The following is a 22868-nucleotide window of genomic DNA, read 5'->3' as shown; positions in this document are numbered from 1 at the left end:
AGTGCTCCTCTGACTCCGCTTGGCATACCAAATATATACAATATGTACAATGCATCTAAGCTTGAAATGAGCCAGCAAAGAACAAAGAGGCAACTTATAAAGTACATGAAACCTGACTGGCAGCCCATATTAGTTATTAGGAGTACCTGCTAATTACATACATACACCATGACACATGCAGATGCACTCGCACAATCCTAGTTGATGGGTCAGATTGATGGGGTTTTTAACCCTTAATGTTGAAAAGCATGACAGATTTTTACGTTTTATTTTTGCCATGGAATCTTAATGGATTTGTGCTATATATAATGAATGTTCATTTTTGTCCCGGTGAACATACAACACCAACATACCAACTTAAGTACTGAGAATAAAAGAGCTTTTTTTGCAAGTGACATAGGATGGGCGTCCTTCACAGGTCATGGTGCATGAAATGCACTTCTTTTAACAGCAGACATGTAATAATATAAATTATATTTTCCTTAAGTGAATGAAGGCAGCAGCTGCTTATTGCATTATTGTGGGTTGGGTACGGCAAACATCTTATACATATTCTGTTAGTTTTCACCTAATGATTAAAGATGACAAAGTGCACTGCATAAATAAACTGTACATTCATCAGCCTGATCTCCACAAGGATAAATAATGGAACAGGTACAAGTGTTGTTATCCCAGAGAAAAGGTGGAGTAACACCCTACCCCGGTACATTTATCTCTACTACATTATGTCATCGTGGATTTTAACTCCGAAGAGGAAAAAAAAACTGTATAGTCTCGCTTATGACATGCTTAGAAGGAGGGATCGAATAAATGGAAGTGGGATGCTCCGGAAATGCTGTGATTAAAAAAAAAAGAGAGAATGTATGGAAGGAAAAAAAGGGAAGAAAGGGAAGGTTATTGATCATCCTCTTGCCTCGCCTCGCTCTGTATGTATGCCAGCACTGGGTGTTTCCGCTGCATGCTCCCTTTGCGTCCCCTCCATATGCCCTTGTGCTAGCTGGTCATTATTAGGCAGGAGATACAGTAACTTCATGAAGCTGTCTCTTCCCTAAATGCCCTTCAGCAGCGGCTGCAGTTCCTGTTGAGAGCACACATGGACTAGGGGAGGAGGAGACTGTGCTACAGAAAAAAAGGAGACTCTAGGGGGAGGGGGGCGAGCTTTTCCTTCCATGGTGCAGAGTTGTTACTGAAAGGACAGGCAAACTGCAGGATCTCCTTTCTGCTGAAGAAGACAAGGTACTGGCTCATCATTTCCATTTGTCTTGACCCCCTTGGCTTGCCTACTACTAGGGAGCTGTCCCATCCCTCCTGGTGCTGAAACTAGGTCTAGTGCATCCATGCTGCTAGCAGGGTTCCTGGGTGATTTCTTAGCCCTGCTAATCATGGCATTCCAGGCACAGCCTTGCATCCTCTCCTGACACCGTCTCTGATTTCCTTGTTGTGTCCTTTTCTGCTGAGACATGCTTTCTTGAATACAATCCTGTGGTTGCAGCATGTGCTGTCTTGGAGAACTGTGCTGAGATTTATTGACCAGCAGAGCTGTGTGCCTTGTATGCTGTAGTATGACATATCTGAATGTTGCAAGGTAGAGAAGTTTTTTTCAGCAATGAAATGGCAGCATTTGCAATATGATAGCGCTGGAACATACATGCAGTAACTTTTTTTTTTGGCCCATTTCCAACTCGACGTGCAAATGGGACCCAATGTTAAATATCAGAGGTGCTTTTTAGGATATGAAATAAGTGCCAGTCTTTGAAGTACCAGCAGAGGGAGGCATGAAGCTGTGGTATACAGAGAAAATGACAGCTCTTATCACCTGCAGTGCAGGAGTAGGACTTCTCTGGGATATCATTTGTTGCAACCCACTAGGTTGTGCAGTGAGGTGGAACACATTCTACTGCAAAGAGTGATATTGTGTTTTGTTCCTTATTATATCTGTATATTGGCTGTCAAAACAGAAGACTGAAAAGTGTGAGGCATCATAATTTGTGTCAGAATTTGCATATTTGTGAAGCGTGGAGACGGCAGGATGCACAGGCTGCATTGGGGTACGCTTCAGCAATGTGACTTGGACTTGACCTCATCGGCATGAAATGTGCTTTGTTTCTTTGGCTGGAATTCTAACATTTTACATCTTTTGTGTAAAGATACTAGCGACTCCTGAAGTAACACCGGGACACCTCACCTTCAAATGCCCCTTAGACACTTCTCACCAGACATGTAGACAGTCCCATCCAGATGCTGGTGGAAGCCACGCATAGGACACACCTTGAAGACGGCAAACGTCTCCAAGTGTCAAAACAGTGTAATATCTATAAAAGAGATTTATTTTTTTTATTACGTACCCATGATATCATTACTTTATAAATAACCCTCAAATTATCCTATTATTATTATTTTCCATGGATGCTTTTTCTTGACCCCATTTGATTCATTTTTATTTTGCTTGAATTTATGCTCATTTTAATTAGGTGGATGAGAAAATTTAAACTTGCACCCACATTGGCTGATATTTTTGCATTGCAATAATTTAGCAAGGGGAATCGGAAAATATCATAGGATTGTTTTAAGGTGACTTTGACAATGTAAAGCTATGTAAGTATATATATTTTCATTTATTCCAGGCTAGAACGCAAGAGTTTACCTGCTTATCTTGCATGTAATATATAAAAAAACACTGAGTGGAAGGAATCAAAAGCCATCACTATGGATTTTGTTATGAAGCAAGCTTTGGGAGGTAAGTGCAGGCATTCCCTAATCAAAACCCTGTACAGTATGTCAGAAACTTAAGTACAATGCGTCAATTCCCAAAGCTCCTCCCCTTTTCTCTATATCTCTGCACCATAAGGTAAAATACCACAGAGTCGCCATCTGAATAGCCAGAGGCAAAACATTTGAGTAAGTTGGAAATATTTTTTAGGATATTTTGCCAATAATCAAGTCAGGAGATAATTCTTGCTTTCATTCACACATTGCATTTGCATCCACTTGTCACTTTGGAAACGCTTTCAAACATGCACCAAAGGTGATGTCATACTTTATTTGGCTTTTTTTTTTCTTTTTTAAAATTGATCGAATGTAGTCAAGGATGCATTACTTTTAAAACTGGCTTAAACGTACCGGACGAAGTATCATTCAAGTCGAGAATGTGCACTACTATTAAAGCTGGCAACGTCCGAACATAATATAAATCATTTTGATCAGCCGCGGTCGAATATACATCCTTGATGTACAAGTCGTTTTTATTTTCCGCTCTGCTTTTTACGGCATAACCATTTCATTTGCTTATTAATCTTAACAAATGGTGGTCTAGCTCCATAGTTTCTATATTCCATATGTAGCCTTGAGTGTTTGGAATGCGTTACTCCCTCAAAGTGCCTGTCAAATGTTTAATTGAGCCGTAGTAAGATGCGTTTTAATTTAATAATGACGTGACTGCTTTGCAACCAAGTCTTAATTACACACTTTTTTTGTTTTAATGGAAAGCAGCATACAAGTCCATCTTTGTGTTAAACGGCTAGATGATCATTTAGAAAATTATGTATTTGCTTGAAAATGTTATTCCACTGTGGTAATTAGCACCTTCGCTTCTGCCAAGATCACCAGCACTTTCCCGGACAATCACCCACTGCAGCTCTTTTCGGGAGAACAGCACTGTGCCATAGATATGGCTGTTTGCTCCGATGTTCTAGGTGCAGCAGTATTAAATTGTGCACTGCAGTATTTTTGCTTACATTAAATCACGTTTAGCTCAAATCTTTCAGTTAACAAGTAGGATAAATGGATTGATTGAGATCTGCTGACTGTGGAAAAAACAATCTGGTAAGACTCGGAAATAGGATTGAAACCATTAAACAGGCTTCAGATAAAACCATTCGTCAAACCCTTCACTTAGAAAGCGGCTCTATCGATAAAGAAAATGATTAAAACTCAGTGAACTGTAGTTAAAATGATTTTTTTTTTTTTTATTTCCATTGATTTATGCCAAGGGGATTGTTGAAGGTTAAAAAAGAGGGAAAATATACTGTGTTGCTATGTACAGAGTATTTAAATTCTTCGGATGAAAATGGTGCCTTTGTAGGATTTATATAATGCTTGCCTAAAAGTTGGCCATTTTGAAAAGATTGCTGTATAAGTTTATAACTAAATGTAACAGTAGCTTTGATTTAGATGTAGCATAGTAAAATCACTTATCCAAAAGGAACCACACACCAAACATCTATTTTCCAATGTGAAGTTATTTCTTCATATATACTTACAGTCATAATATATTTTAATAGCTACAACAACAACCTAGTGGAGAACAACCATTACCTTTTGCTTGGCGTGTAAACTACCTAGGGTACCTCCACTCAACCCTTTGCCTCCACTCTCCTAATACAATACACTGACAACTCTGAATATATCATGAATATCAAGGAGCACCATAATATCATAAATTATCGTCTACTTTAAAAGATTTTCCTTCCAAAGATAGTAAGTTACTGATTGATGGGGTTACATCCATCTTAATGAATAGAGGTCAAGCATGCGCACTGTTGCTCCATTCTTTATCAATAAGACTACTGGAAATAGACTCTGCTATCTGGGCAGCCCCCTTGACGATGAGTTGAGTGGAGGTGCACATGCTCAACCTGAAGAGCCCAGTTTTTGAGATCACTGGGGATGGGGAGTAGTTGGACCCCAAGAATCAGTAAATTACCCTTCATCCATAAACTATTATCTTGAAAAAATTCATTAAGGCTTTGATGTCCTAAACGTTGGGAGTTGACAATTATTTTTGAAGAGATTTTTTAACTTGTCCTACCATAAATATTGAAAAATACTTTATCTCATGTGTAATATGCTTTCTGATTTCTTCTGGTTCTTGTTGATTCTCTTTTTCTTGCTATGCATTTTTAATTTAACTTATACAAAAATTTAAAGCATCAGTACAACCAATTGTTTCATCTAATACAGGATATGAAGCTAACTTTGCAAACGATTCAATGTACCATCAAGAACTTGATCTGTAGTAGCAGATTACACATGCCACATCAAACCTCCAATTTCATGTCTCTTTTTTCCCATAACTTTAAATCTCTAGGCCTTTAACATGAAAGTATATCATAATTTGGAATAGTTATATGTTCATTTTCTCTGGAAGTCTAGTCATGAGGGCTCTTTCCATGAGCCTGATTGTTATGGACTGACCTGAGTTGGAGTAGTAATATTGCAACCACTAGGGGCAGCACCAGCAGGTATCATTGTCAGGAAATAGCCAGAGGTTGATACATGGAGCAGCAACATAGTTAGGAGGATAAGCAGCTATCATAGTCAGGAAGTAGCCAGAGGTCGGTATATGGAAGCAACAGTAGAATCTTGAGGATAAGCAGCAGGTGGAAAGAAGCTAGCCCAGAGGAAGGGAGATCAGTAATCTCACAAGGAAGAAAGTTCATTGCCAGTAGGGTGTTCAATCATTAACTCGGGGTGGAGACAATCAGGAACTCAGGGTGGAGATAATCGGGAACAACACAGGTACTAGTATCTGGTTTAGTGAGGAACTGTCCAGCGAGCTGAATATCTCAGAGGAAAGAGCTGCCGCCTAGTGCAACAGAGCTGCTGGGTTCAAGTCCTGACACTGATAATAATAGCCAGGTGCAATGACTGGTTATTTTTGTCAATTTCTTAAATGAAAGGAGATGAAACCTACATATGCAACCAATACTCCATTACAATGGAGGTAAGATGGACAGCGCACAATTTCATTATTTGATATAATTTGATTTGATTGGTATAACTAAAAGTTTTTGTGCCTGAATGCTAAATCATAAACATGGCTACCAACTATACTATCACACGTTTGACTGTGTTGTTCTTCACATATATGCCAAATATACCTTTTGGGCCTTATGGACTGGAAGGCCTGGGTGCAACTGCAACTCCTACAATACTTATGAGTTTTGCCCCTGAAGATAAGCTAATATTGTGGAAATTTCTCATCAATCGCAGAAATGCATGAATAGATTGCAATATAAATCACATATTTTCATAGATAATTAATGGTATACTGTAAATAATGAAGTAGTAAATTGATTAAATACAGTGGATTCTTCCTAAATACATTGAACTATATTAGTCTACATTACACTAATCAAAGTGTTTTTCTTCTTTTAGAAATGTGGTTTTTCAAATGATCACATACTAGAGAAAAAAAAACAAATACAGATAGTACTCACCTTTTCTGGGTCTAGCTTCCTGTCGGAGCTCCCATCTCTGTGTTTTGGCTGCAGCAGTTACATCTCATCGACAGTGGACATTACTGGTGCATTCAATCACTGAACTTGGCTGTTGAGGTCTTCAACAACAGAACTGTTGAGCTTCATGATTGGCTGCAGTGGTGACTGTACTGTTGACATAACGTCACAGCTGCAACCAAAACACAGAGATGGGAGCAGTAGCCACAACCAGTACAGGATATGATATCAATGCCAGAGAGGGTGATAAAAATATATAAAGTGCTCTCAGTGAGAGAAACAAAATAGGAATCTTGTGGGTATGATACCTTTTAATGGCTAACAAAATATAGTTAATGATGTTACAAAGCAAACTTTCGAGACAGCTTACTCTCTTCATCAGGCTGATATAATAAAATATTTGAAGAAACCTAATTATATACAGTAAAGAGCACAGGCTTGGTGTGATACATGGACATTTCCATAAACAAACACTGAGCTTGAAGAGAGAATCCTTAATTAGGTAAGATTAGATAAGTGGTGTGAAAGTTTTATGGACCCCATATGCATGTAAGATCAAAGGGTTGGTGGTGCCTTCTTTGTTTTTGGAGGAAATAGCTCAGATTTGGTAATGGGCCATAAATCCTCCTGACAAATTGAGTCCTGTGTGAACAGAATCAAAGATGGTAACATCACTACTGCAGTAAAAATATAGAGATGGATGTCAGCAGTGGACTCAAAGACATTGATTACTTTATGTATTTCTTAATTGATGTGAACACTTTTCTGCCCAGCTGGCTAACCAGAAAATAGTATGTCTGCAAGCTTTCAGAGCACAAAGGCTCCTTCTTCAGGCAAGGTTTTTTTGTTATTGTACATCATGTATTTTTTTATGGTATCTGATCGTATGGGGATTAAGGGCATGTCACACTAAGCGATATCACTAGCAATATCGCTATAACTTGTGACGTTATAGCAATATTGCTAGCGATATCGCTGTGTGTGATACTTACCTACGACCGGCTCCCCCGCTGGTTATCGCTGATTGCGCGAGAACAGGCTGGACTGTTTCTCGTCGTCAGCTTCCTGCGGCGCTTCCTGTGAAGAGACGAGCGACGCGCGTGGAGCCGGGCGGGAGGACGTCAGGATCGCCTAGTGTGACAGGTAAGTAGCGACCCCCGACCCCTGCGATGTCGCTGGTGAGATCTGCCTGTGTGGCAGCTCACTAGCGACCACTTAGCGATGCGCCAGCGATCCTGACCGCATCATATCGCTGGTCGGGATCGCTGGTACATCGCTAAGTGTGACAGTACCCTTATTACTTTTCTAAAAAGTGAAAAAACCCTTTAAATATGTGCTCCCAATCAAAATAGTTACTTTATGGTGCACAAAAATTTCCAGTCTTCTTAATACTTCTTAATAATGCAGCAGTGCAACCTCAATATTGACTTTGTAGGAATAAGTCACTTCAAACTGTTCTGGTTAAGTCTAGATCTCCATTCATGACTAGAGATAAGTGAATTTGTTTGGATTTTGGCTCCGAATCTGAGCCATATTCGGACAATATTCGTGCCGAATGCATGTGATCGGTTCCATATTCGGTAATTTCTACTCCCATTGAGACTAATGACGTTAGGGTGCATTCGAAGAATATTGGAAAAACAATATTCGATTCCAATCGCATTAGGAACCGAATCCGAACAACTTCACTCATCTCTATGAATCATGACCCACAGTATAATTAATTAATTTTAACTCGGTGACGAACCCTAAGGCCGGGGTCACACTGGCGAGGAATACGGCTGAGTGAGAGGCGCTAAAAGCACGCATTAGACACGGACCAATGATTCTCTATGGGGTCCCTTGCACCAGCCGTATATTTCTCATCCGTATTCTACGGTCCGTGCCAATCGCAGCATGCTGCGATTGTCAGCGTACTACGGCCGTAGTACGCCAATGCAAGTCTATGGGTGTGCAAAAAATACGGATTACACATGGACCACACATGTGACTTGCGAGAAATACGCACCCGGTGTCTTTTAGCAAAGCCGGCAATTCAGTGCGCTATACAGTAAACTCACACTGACAGTTTTAATAAAGAAACGAAAGAATAGATATAGAAACATAGAATACATATATATAATATATATATATATATATATATGCATTCTATGTGTCTATATCTATTCTTTGGTTTGTGTTATAAAACCTGTCATAGGGCTCCATTATATGTCCATTTTGCAAGAGTGCGAGAAAATCTCGGCATACGGATGCCATACGGATTACATACGGATGCTTACATGCTCAAAATACGCGACCACACCTTGATTACGGATGACATACGGAGCACTGTTTAGGGGCCATTCATCCGTATTACGCATGTAAAATACTGACCATATTTTGCGTCGGTTAGTGTGACCCCGGCCTAATAGTGGATGTAGGAGAACCTCAGCAGATGACTGCGATGTTGCTAAAAATAATCTCTATATAAAGACCAATATTGATATTACCGTCATATGGTCAGTGGTAAATATCAGTACTACGGAACATATAAGTGATTACAGCACATTGTGACTTACAGAGGACGTTCTTTCTGATGGAATTGTTCACTTTTCCCATGTTTTCCCTCTGGCCCAGACCGACATGACAACTGCTCCAGCCAGCACTTGGCTGCAGAGAATACAACAAATGTCACAGTCACGTGTGTCTGGACGCAGCGAGTACGGCAAGGCGAACCCATATGACACACGTGACCCTGGATACACCGTCTCCAGTTGGGCAAATTTAAATTATAAGACATGCAGCTGGATACACCGTCTCCAACTGGCGAATTTAGGTATTACACGTATTTATACAATAGTCTGGAAACCCCACCTCCAGTAAGGCTAATTTAAATAATAAAGGGGAATCTGGGTAACATTAACAATGGAGGGCCCTGCAATATGGAAACGGGGAAGTGGAGACCTCCTGCACTCCCCTGAGCCAGTGTCCCTGCACTCCTAACGTTCCCTATGCCGGTTCCGCACCGGGCGACGCACAGGAACCTTAAAACCCTGATTCGCCCTGACCCTAAACACTCACTAGGGAATTGGTCGGTGCAGAAACTAATCCCACCACTGCACTAAATACACAAGGGAAAATTACAATATAGGGGGAACACCACTTAGCTTTGCTCTGTTGCGTACGCTCCTAGCAACAGAGCCCACCACCTGCGTGCATCTTCTCCTCCACCCGGATCCATCACCATAACCGGATCCATTACCATAGTGCAGCCTTGGAGCAGAGTCCACCACCAGTTGCAGCTGCCCAGTAAACAGAGTCCCAAAGATGAGTCCAGCTGCCAAAAAGTCCAGCATGCTTGAGTCCAGTTTTCAGCAACCAAGTCCAGCATGCTGAGTACAACTCCCACCATCGTCACCACTCCACCAAGCCATGCAAGCACCTCCTGCTGACACCACAAACTTCGACTCCACCACGCCATGCCAGCCCTCCATGCAGACTCCATAGATGACTCAACCCCTCTGGCTGGGCTGCCCAGGACTCTCATTCAGCTCCTTCTTTCACCCAGGCTTCCTTGAGAATGACTAACTCACAATATCACCAACAGTGATTGAACACACCTGACTCTTTTATAGAGCCTCACACCTGATTTATAATTACGTGCACATTAAACTAAAGAAACTAAAGTGCACTACCGCTCACCACCACCAGGGCAACTTAGAATGAGCGAAACCACGTGTAATAATTCTAATGGCCACCGGGGGGGCAGTCACACCACTTTGCCACCAAGCCAAAGGAAAAAAGTTCACTTTGTCCATTTACTTGTCAGATCCACATTGGATCATGACAACAAAGACACGTTTGACTTCGCACATTCCAGTCCCTTCACCATCTATTCCCAACATGCGCAAACTCCTTATCCTGCTGATACCCCAATGCTGAGCCGCTGCTGCCGTATGTGTCCCTATTACTGCAACTACTGTGTGTTTCTGTGTGCCCTCTAAATTCTAAAGCAGCCCTCTAGAATATAGTAATGCCGGTTGCAAGTGCCCTAGAAAATAGTGCCCACATTTTGCCCAATAGAAACTTAGAAAGCAAAATGCCCTGTGTACCCCTTTGACAGTCACAGTAACCCGAGTTCCCCTATAACAATAAGTGCCCACTTTACATTTAATAATGTCCCAAGTTTCCCCCTGTACATCTCCCCTATATGCCATATAATGACCCCTCATTGTATAGTACCACCCACTCAGTATACTGTTTAATGACTCCAACACTGTATGATATCCCCCTCACTGTAATCTCCACACTGTATGATGACCCCCTAGATAGCCTCTATATAGTATAATGCACCCGATAGTTCTCGATATAGTATAATGCACTCCCCATTGGCCTCATATAGTATAATGTACTCCCCATAGGCCTCTATAGTATTATGCATTCCCCATGGGCATACTCTATTTAATATAATACACTCCCTATAGGCAGACTCTATATAGTATAATGCACCCCCTATAGGCAGACTCTATTGTATTCTGCACTCCCCATAGGCAGACTATAGTATAATGCAACCCCCCCCACACACAGGCAGACTCTATAGTATACTGCACTCCCCATAGGAAGACTCTATGGTATAATGCACCTCCCCCATAGACAGACTATATAGTATAATGCAGCCCCCCATAGGCAGACTATATAGTGTAATGCAGCCCCCAAGGGGCAAACTATAGATAGTGTAATGCAACCTGCAATATGCAGACTCTATAGTATAATACAGCCCCTCCTCGTAGGCAGACTCTTTAGTAGGCAGACTCCATAATGCACCCACTCCACAGGCAGACGCTATAGTATAATACAGCCCCCCATAGGCAGACTCTATAGTAGGCAGACTCCATAATTCACCCCCCACAGGCAGACTCAATAGTATAATGCAGCCCCATAATAACAATAGTTAAATACTCACCTCTCTTCCTCCTGATTCCTCCACTGCTCGGAGTGCCATCACATCTCTGGACAGCGGGCACCGGGTAGTGACATCATCATGACCCCTGTCAATGTTGGCTTTGGTGACATCAGACTCTAAGAGGGGGATGATGGGAGAGAGTGTATCGCTCCTTCTCTCATCAATGCGGTCAGTTCCATCAGCATCCAGCCGATGCAGTTGAACCTGCAATGACGAGGGGTCCCACTGCTGGCACCGGACCCATCCCCACCTGCTCAGGGGCCTCATAGCGGCCGGGCAACAGAGCAGGGAGATCGTGTCTCCCTGCTCCTCTGCAGTGTAACTGTATCGGCGCTCTGTGAACACCGTTACAGCTACAGTAGCATAGCTCTGGGTTGGCCCCCTCAGATCACGGGGCCCAGGGTGACTGCCCCCTCTGCCTCCCCCCGGTAGCTATGCTACTGATTGGGAGTCTTAAGGTACTAGGTTACTCCAGCTATTCAGGACCCTGTTTGTTACAGATTTTCATGGAATGGAAACTAGATCAAAATATTTATATTCTTAAATACATACTTGGTTCTGATATAATCAGATCAGAGTTCTTCTAGAATGCTCTCTCTCCAACCCAAGCAGACAGCATGACTTTCAGGCTTCTCAAATTTTTTTTTTCATTTATTTAAATGTGTAACAAGGCCACCGGCCACAGATTATGAAGCTTCATTGAACATCTAAGACCAAATCAAATAATTCAACTTAGTTTCAAGATAACATTGCCTGAAGAATTATTAATATACAAGAAATAGTCTAATACAAATTACAGTAAGCTTAGCTGCAATAATGCCTAATGCAAATGCAGTAATCAAATAACTTGTATATTATTGCTGCCATTGTAATAAATAACAGGGAAGGATATGTCATGCACTGTAACTTCAGTATATCAAAGGGATATCTCTTACTGGAAGTCATTATAGACACATTCTAACGATGCCCATTGTGCATTTCCACTGGTGCCTGAGCTTCATCGTTGCTTAAAGGGAACCTGTCATGAGGATTTTATACCATAAACTAAGGTGTGTTTGACAGTGGTTTTCATGCTAATTAAACCCATGACTTGATTGTAGAAATCTGTACTACAGTATTACAGACATTGCACTTGCAGCTCTTCAGCCCTCCCTCACTATTTCCAACCCCCTGCCTGCTTCCCAAGTCTGACAGGACTCTCTTATTTCAATAACCTGTCTTTCCTGATTATAACTCATTAAGTGGCCTCAGCTAGCAGCTGCTGCATATTCCAGCAATATTATACCTAAAAAGTTGAAGAGGTCTAAGAAATGGATGGGTGGTACATAATATTTATAAGCTCTCCCATTATTTTTTTTTTATTAAATCTGTGCTTATGTGTATAATGTGTATGTTTATATATTCACTTGCTGCTGCCTTCTCTGGGATTTAGCGCCGCTCCTCTTCTCAGTGACATAGCCACTATTCAGACTAGCTGGCTCACTCTATGCCCTATGCGTGAGCCAGAAGCCTATGTTAGAATGTAGGTCTATGCAGTCTTATTCTGATGCTGCATAGACTTACGGTGTAATAGCTACTTCCAAGACACACCGAGCGCAGTGTGACCCGAAGAGTCTGAAGAATGGTAAAGCCACTGAGAAGAGGAGCAGAACGATACAGGATCCTGGAGAAGGCAGCAGGTGAACATATTAGCACACTACAATATTTATACATACAATCATGGCACACTTGAAATTAATCCAGAAAATGGAGTTTTTTCTCCCTGAAAATTATCTCTATTATTATTATTATTATTATTAATATTTATATAGCACCATTATTTCCATGGTACTGTACCTGAAAAGGGGTTACATACAAAATACTGAAATCACAGTAAAAAAAACTAATAATGGTACAGAGGGAAGTGGACCCTGTAACTGTGGGGTTACATTCTACAGCAATTATACATGATTAAAAAAAGATAAAGAAAGGCAAATTGGAAATAACTTCACACAAAATCCCCAAAATGGGGAGACAAAATTGTTGACACCTTTCCAAAATTATGGGTAAATAACTTTGTTTCAAGCATGTGATACGCATTCAAACTTTCCAGGGAAAAGTAACAGGTGTAGGCAATATGAAAATCACACCTGAAATCAGACAGAAAGGGGAGAACTTGACTCAATCTTTGGATTTGCCACATTAAGCATAGAGAACAGAAAGAGGAGATGAGAACTGTCTGAGGACTAGAGAACCAAATTGTTGAAAAAATATTAACAATCTCAAGTTACAAGTCCTTCATCAGAGATCTTGATTTTTTTTTGTCTAAAGTGCGCAACTTAATCAATAAATTTACAACTCATAGCACTGTAGCTAATCTCGTTGGAAGTGGACTGTAGAGAAAAATTGATGTAGCATTGTAAAGGGGGTTTTACACTAAGCGATATCGCTAGCAATATCGCTAAAACGTCACTGATTTTGTGACGTTATAGCGATATTGCTAGCAATATCGCTATGTGTGATACTTACCTCTGACCGGCTCCCCCGCTGTCCATCGCTGATCGCGCGAGATCGGGCGGCTCGATTTATCGTTGTCTGCTTCCTGCTGGGCTTCCTGCTGTGTGAGACGCTGGAGGCGGGCGGGAGGACGTCAGGATCGCCATGTGTCAAAGGTGAGTATCGTGCCCTGCGTCGCTGCTGCATCGCTGTGAGATCTTCCTGTGTGAAAGCTCACTAGCGATCATTTAGCGATGCACCAGCGATCCTGACCGGGTCGTATCGCTGGTCGGATCGCTGGTGCATCGCTAAATGTAAAAGGGCCTTAACACAGAATAGTCTGGATGGTGGATAAGCAGCCTTAATCAAGTTCCAAGGCAATTCAAGCTGACCTGCAGGCTCAGGGTACATCAGTGTCAGCACAAACTATTCATCAACATTTGAATGAAATTAAATGCCATGGCAGGAGACCCATGAGAATCCCACTGCTGACATAGAGACATAAAAAAGCTAGACTTCAGTCTGCCAAAATGTGCGTGAGTGAACCAAAATCCTTGTGGGAAGGCCAAGATAGTGTGTGTTTGGTAAAGCACACCACAGCATCCATTTGGCCATGGGGATCAGTCCACATGGAAATACATCTAACAATGGTCCAGAACACATCAAAAACATTCAGCCATAGAATCTGCTTCAATGCATGGCCAACCGTCTCCATAACTGTGGAGAGATAGCATTTCTTGCTCATTGTAATATATGAGTATACAGATCCATTCCATTCCCCTTCTGACTACAGCATAGAAGTAGTGCTTTAAAATATAGATGAATCAGCAGAATGCTCATCTATTTGCCGCTCAGAAACCCAAATGTGACATTTTGAGAAGCAGTATAGGAGAACACTCTAATAAGATCAAGTAATATATATCCTAGATCCCTGGTGTGTAAGAGCATAGACATGATTTTCTCCAGATTTTACTTATGTTGCTCTGTAGTGTTGTGAAAACCTAACATCCTCCTATTTTCATGAGATTATTTCTCCCTAGACACCATTAGACACACGCAAGAGTCTGCTCATCACAATCTGCTGTACTGTATAACCTGTCCTGCCTGCCCTACTGTGACTTGCTATTGGTAGGTAATAGCAGTTGGGAAGGTAGGCTGAGCATAGTTCAAGGAGATAGGCAGCTACATCCTCTACTCAGCCAAATCGGCTGTATTGTACACAGCCACAAAAAAATAAACAGTTAGGGTGTGTGCACATGTTGCAGATTCTGCTGCGGATCCGCAGCAGATTTGGCCCTGCGGATCCGCAGCAGTTTCTACTGCGTTGTACAGTACCCTTTTAGTCTATGTAAAGTGAAAAAAGCAGTGCCCACGGTGCGGAATTTTCCGTGCGGATTTGCTGCAGTTTTATATCCACAGCATGTCACTTCTTGTGCTCCATGACAGGTGTCAAACCGTAGGGGAAAACCACAGGCTAGTCCTCAATAAATCCGCAGATAAACCGCAGGTCTTTTGACCTGCGGATTTACCTGCAGATTTATACAAATCCGCGCGAAAAATTCCGCAGCAGAATCCGCAACTTGTCCACACACCCTACGCTGTCATAGATCTACGGAAAAACACTATACAAGGGCCAAACAGTACCCACACACCATGACCCCCATAGTGTCTGAATAACACAACCATAATATAACTGAATAAACTACCGCATAATAAGCAATTATTACCACCTCACAGTGCCGAAGTTAACTTTTCCTTACACAATATTAGTGCCTTCCATTTCACAGCACAGTAGTAATGACCCTTTTTGGCAAACACAGTAATAATGCTCTTCCTCCTTATGACTCCACAGCACTTTTTTTATGCTTCCACTCACTATATTCCTCAATGTGTCCATGCACAGTAACAGTGCCCCAACACAGTAATGGTGTTCCCAAGAGCTCCTACAGTTAGAGAACTCCTGTAATACCAATGCCTAAGTAAAAGTACACCCCAAAAAAGTGAAAATGTCGCCTTACTCTGCATAGATTGTATTTTCTCACTTCCTATATACAACTCAAGTGCCCCTTTTGGACAGTGAGGTCACACTAACCGACGCAAAATACGGTCCGTAGTTTACATGCGTAATACGCATGAATGACCCCTAAATTGTGCTCCGTATGTCATCCGTAAGCAAGGTGTGGTCGCGTATTTTGCGCATGTCAGCATCCGTATGTAATCCGTATGGAATCCGTATGTAATCCGTATGGAATCCGTATTGCGAGATTTTCTTGCAGCCTTGCAAAATGGACATTTAACGGTTTTGAGGCCTGCTAACTATTTAAATCATTAGCCTGCACCCTATTTATTGCCTCAGGAACAGGTGGCTGCCTCCATTCTGTCCATTTGTGACCTTGCCTTCACTAGGTGTGTTGCTGTTGTATGTGCAACATGGCAGACAGTCTGACTTTCAACACGACTTAGCAGGTTCTCTTCAACTGGCTTTTGTCACGCTGCTTTGGTCAACCATACCCAGTGATAGTGGATCCGCGGAGGAGACGCATGTGGGTACATCTACTTTTGAGGCAACGACTCACAAGAGGTCTTTTTCACCGCCTCTATGCTTCTCTGCAGGAGCATCCTGCAAAATTCTACCAATACTGTCGCATGAGCCTTGCAACATTTGATCGACTCTTAGAGACAGTGAGCCCTGGGATAACCTTTCAAGACACAAGGATGCGTAAAGCTATATCTGCAGAGGAGCGACTTCTACTCACATTACGGTATGTACTGCACAACCACATTCTCTATGTTCATGATGTGTTGCCAAAAGTATGTATTTATTGCTTCATGGACTAATTTTAATGCCCTCATCTTAGTCCAGATATGTTGAAACTTACAGACCAGAATGTTATGTGTAAGATGTACTGCATATCACTTAGTCATTGTGCGACCAAATATGTGTGTGTTAGTAGATCTGAAATCCTAACAAGTTTGGTTTGTATGTACCTGTTTTTTGTTTAATTTGTGCATTCTAAAATGTCCTTTTTCTGTTGCTCTTCAGCGTCCTGTCCACTGGCCTGTCTTATGCCGCCCTCCACCATGAGTTTCTGATTGGAAGATCTATCATTTCTGGCATAGTCAGGTCGACATGTAGTGAAATATGGTCAAGACTACATCAACTCGTCATGCCCGAGCCCAGGATGGAAGACTGGTTGCGGATATCAAGGGACTTTGAGGAGGAATGCCACTTTCCTAATTGTATTGGGGCCCTTGATGGCAAACATATCCGGGTGCGTAAGCCGCCGAACTCTGGCTCCCAATTCTTCAATTATAAACAATACTTTTCTGTTGTATTGTTGGCTCTGGTCGACCCTCAATACAAGTTTATAATTGTTGACATTGGGGCCTATGGAAGGACGGGAGACTCTTGAGTCTTCAATACTTCTATTATGGCTCGGCAGCTACGCACCAACCAGTTGGATCTACCACCACCACGCCAGCTACCAGGCTCCACTCAAGAATCTGTCCCTTATGTCCTTGTGGCAGATGAGGCATTTCAGTTAACGCGCAATGTCATGAGGCCATATCCCCGGCGCAACCTTGACCACCGGCACAGAATTTTTAACTTGCGCCTATCACGTGCTCGGCGACTGGTGGAGTGTTCCTTTGGCATTCTTTGTGCCAAATGGCGGGTACTCCAGTCTGCCATTCAGCTGAGTGAGCAAAATGTTAATGAAGTAGTAAAAGCCTGTGTGGTTCTTCATAACTTCACCAGGATACATGATTGCTCCTCCTCTGCTGGTGTTGTGCGTGGGTTGGTCAATGTGCGTAGGGCGAGACCACCTATCAACCCTCAACGTAGACCGCTCTCTGACCTCAAAGTGCGTGATATTTTCACAAATTACTTTATGTCACCTGAGGGTGAAACTTCTTGGCAAGAGCATGCTGTGTCTATGTTATAATTTTTTGGTTTATGTGTGTCTAAATATATATATTTCTACCCCTTATGATTCTTTGAGTGTTTTATTGCATTGGTGAGCATATGTTAGTATGCTGACACTGTTTTTTTATAATTGACACAGAGACGTTAAATGTAGTAGACAAATGTTTACTTTTGCCTTTTTTTGGGGGGGGGGGTTAACCAAAACATATTATTGCCATATGAGAGCTGTGGCAATGGGCCAAATTGGCCTTTTTGCAGATGTCAACATTTGTTCAAAATAACATTTGCACACATAGAGACAAAAAAAAAAACATTATGCAATACCAAAATGGCTACATTATAAATTGTGGAAAGTTGGGGAAGGAGAAGGCGGAAGACCAGCCTGTGGTTGCTGCTGGTTACTTTGCCCAACATCGCCCTGTGTGGGGCCATACTGTTGCCCATGATGTGGGTAATGTACTGCCTCCTGGGATTGTTGTGGGTACTGGCCAGAGTGATACTGAAGAGGGGCATCTTGTTGGGTCTGGTAGGCCCGTGTCTCATACCCACCAATATATCCATGTCGTCCCCAACCAGGTTGGGACCAGCCTCCAACACTGGGTGGGAACAAGTGGCCATATTGGTGAGGTTGGCTAGAGCTAGACATATGTGGCTACTGTTGGGAAGGTTGGGTAGGGGGAGGAAGGGGTTGAGGTGTAGGCCCACGTATTTGAGAATCCTCAGAGCCTGCTTGAGCAAGCATGTGTGTGGGGTGTCTAAGGCGCATTAGATTTCTGGGTGAAAGCTGCCACCTCTCCAGATATTCAAGTTCATATGGGGTATTGGGGTGTGTGCAAGCATCAAGCAGGATCTGAAAACATCCTCGAATACGGAGCCTCACCTCACGGGAAAGGGCACGAAAGTAAAGGGCCAGGCTGCGCGAGTATGCCTCCTCGCCATCATCAGTATTGACTCTAGCCAAATAGTTGAGGACCCCAGTGTCCACATTTGTACGCGTATCCTGGGCAGGGGTCTGGCACCTTCTTCTTCCTCGCCGGGATGGTCCAGCAGGCTGTGGTAAGACCCGGATCTGGGCAGTTGGGCTGCTGATCATGTTGCCTTGCTCCTCCAGTATGGCTGATGGTGCAGCAGCAGACGGTCCTGGTTGTGGATGTGGTTCTGGTGGTGGGGTTTGTGGCACAGGCACTGGGTTTTCCTGCAACGATTCTTCACCCATGCTTCTTGTAGGGGGAGAAGATGGGCCAGCCACCTCATCCCCTACAGGATCAATGATGGACTCTGTATCTGAGCCAGTTCCTCTCTCCGTAAGGTTGGACTGAGTTCTGTTATGAAATAGAACAGAGCCAAAAATAAATCTATATTTTTGGCCCTGTAAAGTATCTGTGTAATGTGGTGTGAGGTATCTACTTACGGTCTCAGATCCAGAATAGGGGCGAGGCAGGAGAGGCGGTCATAATAAATGTATTTCCGCTTTAGGTGGCCCGCATCACCACTCCTGGACCGCTGCTGACGTTCCCACCTGTATTAGTCACGGATGCTGCGCCACCGTCTCATCACATCTTCCACTGCAATGTGACAGGAAATATTCTCAATTTCACATATTTGATATGTCACATTTGCTAACAGTAGCCTTGGCATGTGGCCTTCTGGGGTGTGCTTTCTACCCAGGGTGGCATATATAATTGGGGCATCCAGGCCAGATACACAGGGTCACAGTAGTTCATGTATCAAGTAACTACACTTACTAACTTGGTAGGCTAGGAGGATGAGGAGCTTGTGGCCTGGGCCAAATTATGGCAGTGTAAAACCATGGGTCACATCAAAATCTACCTGCCTCATGAGTAAAAAAGTAGAAGCACAGGAAGGGGGGGGCTGATTCTATATTCATTTTTTGATGTGAGGTAATTTTACACAGTTTTTGGGTTGTACTCACTCAGTTGCTGCTGCTCCTCACGTGGCCGATCACCAAAATCGTGGAACATCTGGCGACATATGCGCCTCCATGACGCCTCCTTTCTTGCCCGGTTGGCATAATGGGCATCACGTTGGTCCCAGATTTCTGGCCGCTCCTGCACTAAGACAATAAGCATCTCCACATTGAGGAAATATGGCGCCATGACGCTGATGTACTCCGTGGAGGCGTACTTCCTGGATGTCTGGAGCACTTGTTGAGTTCATTTGCATGTCTAAGCTTCCTGATGATGGTTTGGCCCATTTCCTGTCACCTGCCAAAAGACCTGCGTATTTCTCGCAAGTCACACGTGTGGTCCGTGTGTAATCCGTATTTTTTGCGCACCCATAGACTTGCATTGGCATACTACAGGCGTAGTACGCTGACAATCGCAGCATGCTGCGATTGGCACGGACCATAGAATATGGACGAGAAATATACGGCTGTTGGGAGCTACCCCATAGAGTTTCATTTGTCCGTGTGTAATGCGTGCTTTTAACGCCTCTCACTCGTCCATATTCCTCTCTAGTGTGACCCCGGCCTAAAAGTGTCATCAGTGCAGTGCATCGGTCCGCATCTACTTCACCGCATCCCACCCATAATATTGAGCTCTATCTGCATTATTTATGATGCAGATGCAACTGAGTGTAAGGCTACTTTCACACATCCGGTTTTTGTAATCCGCCACGATGCGGCGAAATAGATTTTAATCAACTGATCTTGGAATAATAATAATTTCCACAATTGGATATGTTAAAAACATGTTCCTGTGCTGAAATAATCCTGTAAATGTGCCCCTGCTGTGTACTGTGTAATGCCCGTGTCTCACCGTGCAGGGACATGGTCAGCACATGGTCTGATCAGGGGAGGAAGATTATGTGATTATTCTGGCAACATAGCCATTGTTTGCAGCTGCTGCTTACTGTGAGGTATAACATTAATCTGCCTGTTTTATCACAGGAGTGAGTGTTTCTGCCACATCTTCAGTCCCCTGTTCTCATCATAAATCAAATCAGTGAGGTAGAATCGCCACTAGTTGCTGAGTTTGTAGGTCAGTGACTTGATTTATGATGAGCTCAGAGGGCCGGAGACGCGAAGGAAACACTCACTCCTGTGATAAAACTGGCAAGGAAATGTTTTACCTCACAGAAAGAATCAGCTGTGATCCCATTTTGTCGTGACTGTATTTCCTTGGCCAGGAGCTGTGGTATGATCAGACCATGTTACAGCATGGTTAGATACAGACATTACACAGTACACAGCAGGGGCACATTTATAAGATTATCTCAGCACAGGAACATTTTTTTAACACATCCAATTGTGGAACTTATTATTTCAATATGTTTTGATTAAAATGTATTTTGTTCATGAGATAATCTCTTTAATCATTGGTAGCTTGTCTGTATCTATGATCACGAAGAGAAGTTCTTAATCAGGGATTTGCATGTGCGGGTTTCTGCAGGTTCATACATAAGCTGCATTCCCAGACTTGCTCTTAAACTGTTCCCTGCATTATTGTTACAACAAAGATACAGTGAAGCTTCTCAAAAAGACCATTATCTATATTGACCCATTATATTTCATTGCAGTTTTGGTATGTCACTTCATAGAGGACCCACGGAACAAAGAAAAAATCTCTTTAAAAGAGGTTGCACACACCAAATTCAGATCTTGTATCATGAAGTGAGTGGAAATAGTGTGCTCTCGATTTTGACCTTTCACATCCAGAAAAACTGAAGGTTACCATAATTACTCTTCCACTTAATGAAAAATGACCTCAGGAAAAACTACTGAGTTGTGCAAGGATCTGGTGAAACATCTTGATATAATTTTGAAAAAAACATCAATCACTTTGTAATGGATTTTATTATAGAAATGATTGAGCTGTAGAACAAAATGGCATGTTATTCCACTGATGGAAGACTGAGAAGTGGCTATCAGACATCTCTGACACCATATGGCTTTGTTGAAAAAAAGTACATAGAGTGCACAAACTACACAGCTTCCCCTGAACTGTAATATTACTCTCCTAAAAATTCATAAATCACAACATCAAAAAAATAACATGAAGGAAACAAAAGGGTCTCCAATACAATAAAAATATATAACAAATTTATTCATCTATTATCAAGAAAATCAGAGCAGTCAAAATGTATGTGGATAAACACATTAAAACCGATGATGAAAAATCTTATCCAGATTCCACAGTCAGGGCCGGCGTTAGGGGCAGGCACACCAGGCAGCTGCCTATGGCCCCCGCTCCCCCAGGGGCCCCCAGCTAGCGGCACATCATGCATCCGCTATGGGCCCCTGGGAGGCAGAGGAGCCCGCCGCCGCCACAGTGATGGAGGAGAGAGCGTCGGCTGACGCTCCCTCTCCCATCATTCCCTGCTCTGCCTCTGACACAGCGGGTGCGCAATGACGTCATCGTGCTCTCACTGTGTGCCAGGCAGAGCAGGAGGCGGGAGTGAGGAGAAGGTGAGGAGGTTTTTTTTTCTTAAATATATCAGAGGACTGGACTGTGGGGCCATTCTGGGGGGGCAGCTATATACCATGTGGTGCTGGGCTGTATATCATGTGGTGTGCTGGGCTATATACTATGCTGGGCTATATACCATGTGGTGTGCTGGGCTATATACCATGTGGTGTGCTGGGCTATATACTATGCTGGGCTATATACCATGTGGTGCTGGGCTGTATACCATGTGGTGTGCTGGGCTATATACTATGCTGTGCTATATACTATGTGGTGTGCTGGGCTATATACTATGCTGGTCTATACACCATCTGGTGTGCTGGGCTATATACTATGCTGGTCTATATACCATGTGGTGTGCTGGGCTATATACTATGCTGGGCTATATACCATGTGGTGTGCTGGGCTATATACCATTTGTGGCTGGGCTATATACCATGTGGTGCTGGGCTGTATACCATGTGGTGTGCTGGGCTATATACTATGCTGGGCTATATACCATGTGGTGCTGGGCTATTTGCCATATGGTGTGCTGGGCTATATACCAGTGGTGCTGGGCTATATACCATGCTGGGCTATTCACCATGTGGTGTGCTGGGCTATATACCATGCTGGGCTATATACCATGTGGCGCTGGGCTATATACCATGCTGGGATATATACCATGTGGTGTGCTGGGCTATATACCATGCTGGGCTATATACCATGTGGTGTGCTGGGCTATATACCATGCTGTGTTACATACCATGTTGTGCTGTGCTATATACAATGGTGGGCTGTGCTATATACCATGGTGGGCTGTGCTATATACCATGGTGGGCTGTGCTATATACCATGTGGTAATTTACTATATACCATGGTGG

At 42.9% G+C, this 22868-nt stretch overlaps 1 protein-coding gene and 1 long non-coding RNA gene across 5 annotated transcripts in view; both read left to right on the top strand.

Annotated features, from left to right (window-relative positions):
- The first annotated feature begins 813 nt into the window (after positions 1 to 813).
- The window catches only part of LOC141052415 (complexin-1), a 424490-nt gene continuing 402435 nt past the window's right edge, over positions 814 to 22868 (top strand). Inside the window, exons 1-2 of one of the 4 annotated variants that reach the window (XM_073549644.1) lie at positions 814 to 926; positions 2625 to 2737. In XM_073549644.1, coding sequence (XP_073405745.1) covers positions 2707 to 2737 — 31 coding nt within the window. In that variant the 5' untranslated portion in view covers positions 814 to 926; positions 2625 to 2706. Of the gene's footprint in view, positions 927 to 983; positions 1237 to 1868; positions 2049 to 2624; positions 2738 to 2877; positions 2899 to 22868 lie in introns of those variants that run through there. The other 3 variants (XM_073549642.1, XM_073549643.1, XM_073549645.1) reach the window with 3 other exon arrangements.
- On the top strand, positions 8365 to 21579 carry LOC141052414 (uncharacterized). The gene is made up of 2 exons (XR_012220805.1): positions 8365 to 16415; positions 16697 to 21579. It is a non-coding gene; the product is annotated as an uncharacterized lncRNA (long non-coding RNA).

Source organism: Dendrobates tinctorius, unplaced genomic scaffold (assembly GCF_039654945.1).
Source record: "Dendrobates tinctorius isolate UK_male_01 unplaced genomic scaffold, ASM3965494v1 ptg000160l, whole genome shotgun sequence".
NCBI classification, from domain to species: domain Eukaryota; kingdom Metazoa; phylum Chordata; class Amphibia; order Anura; family Dendrobatidae; genus Dendrobates; species Dendrobates tinctorius.
This window is presented reverse-complemented; position numbering and strand designations above follow the sequence as displayed.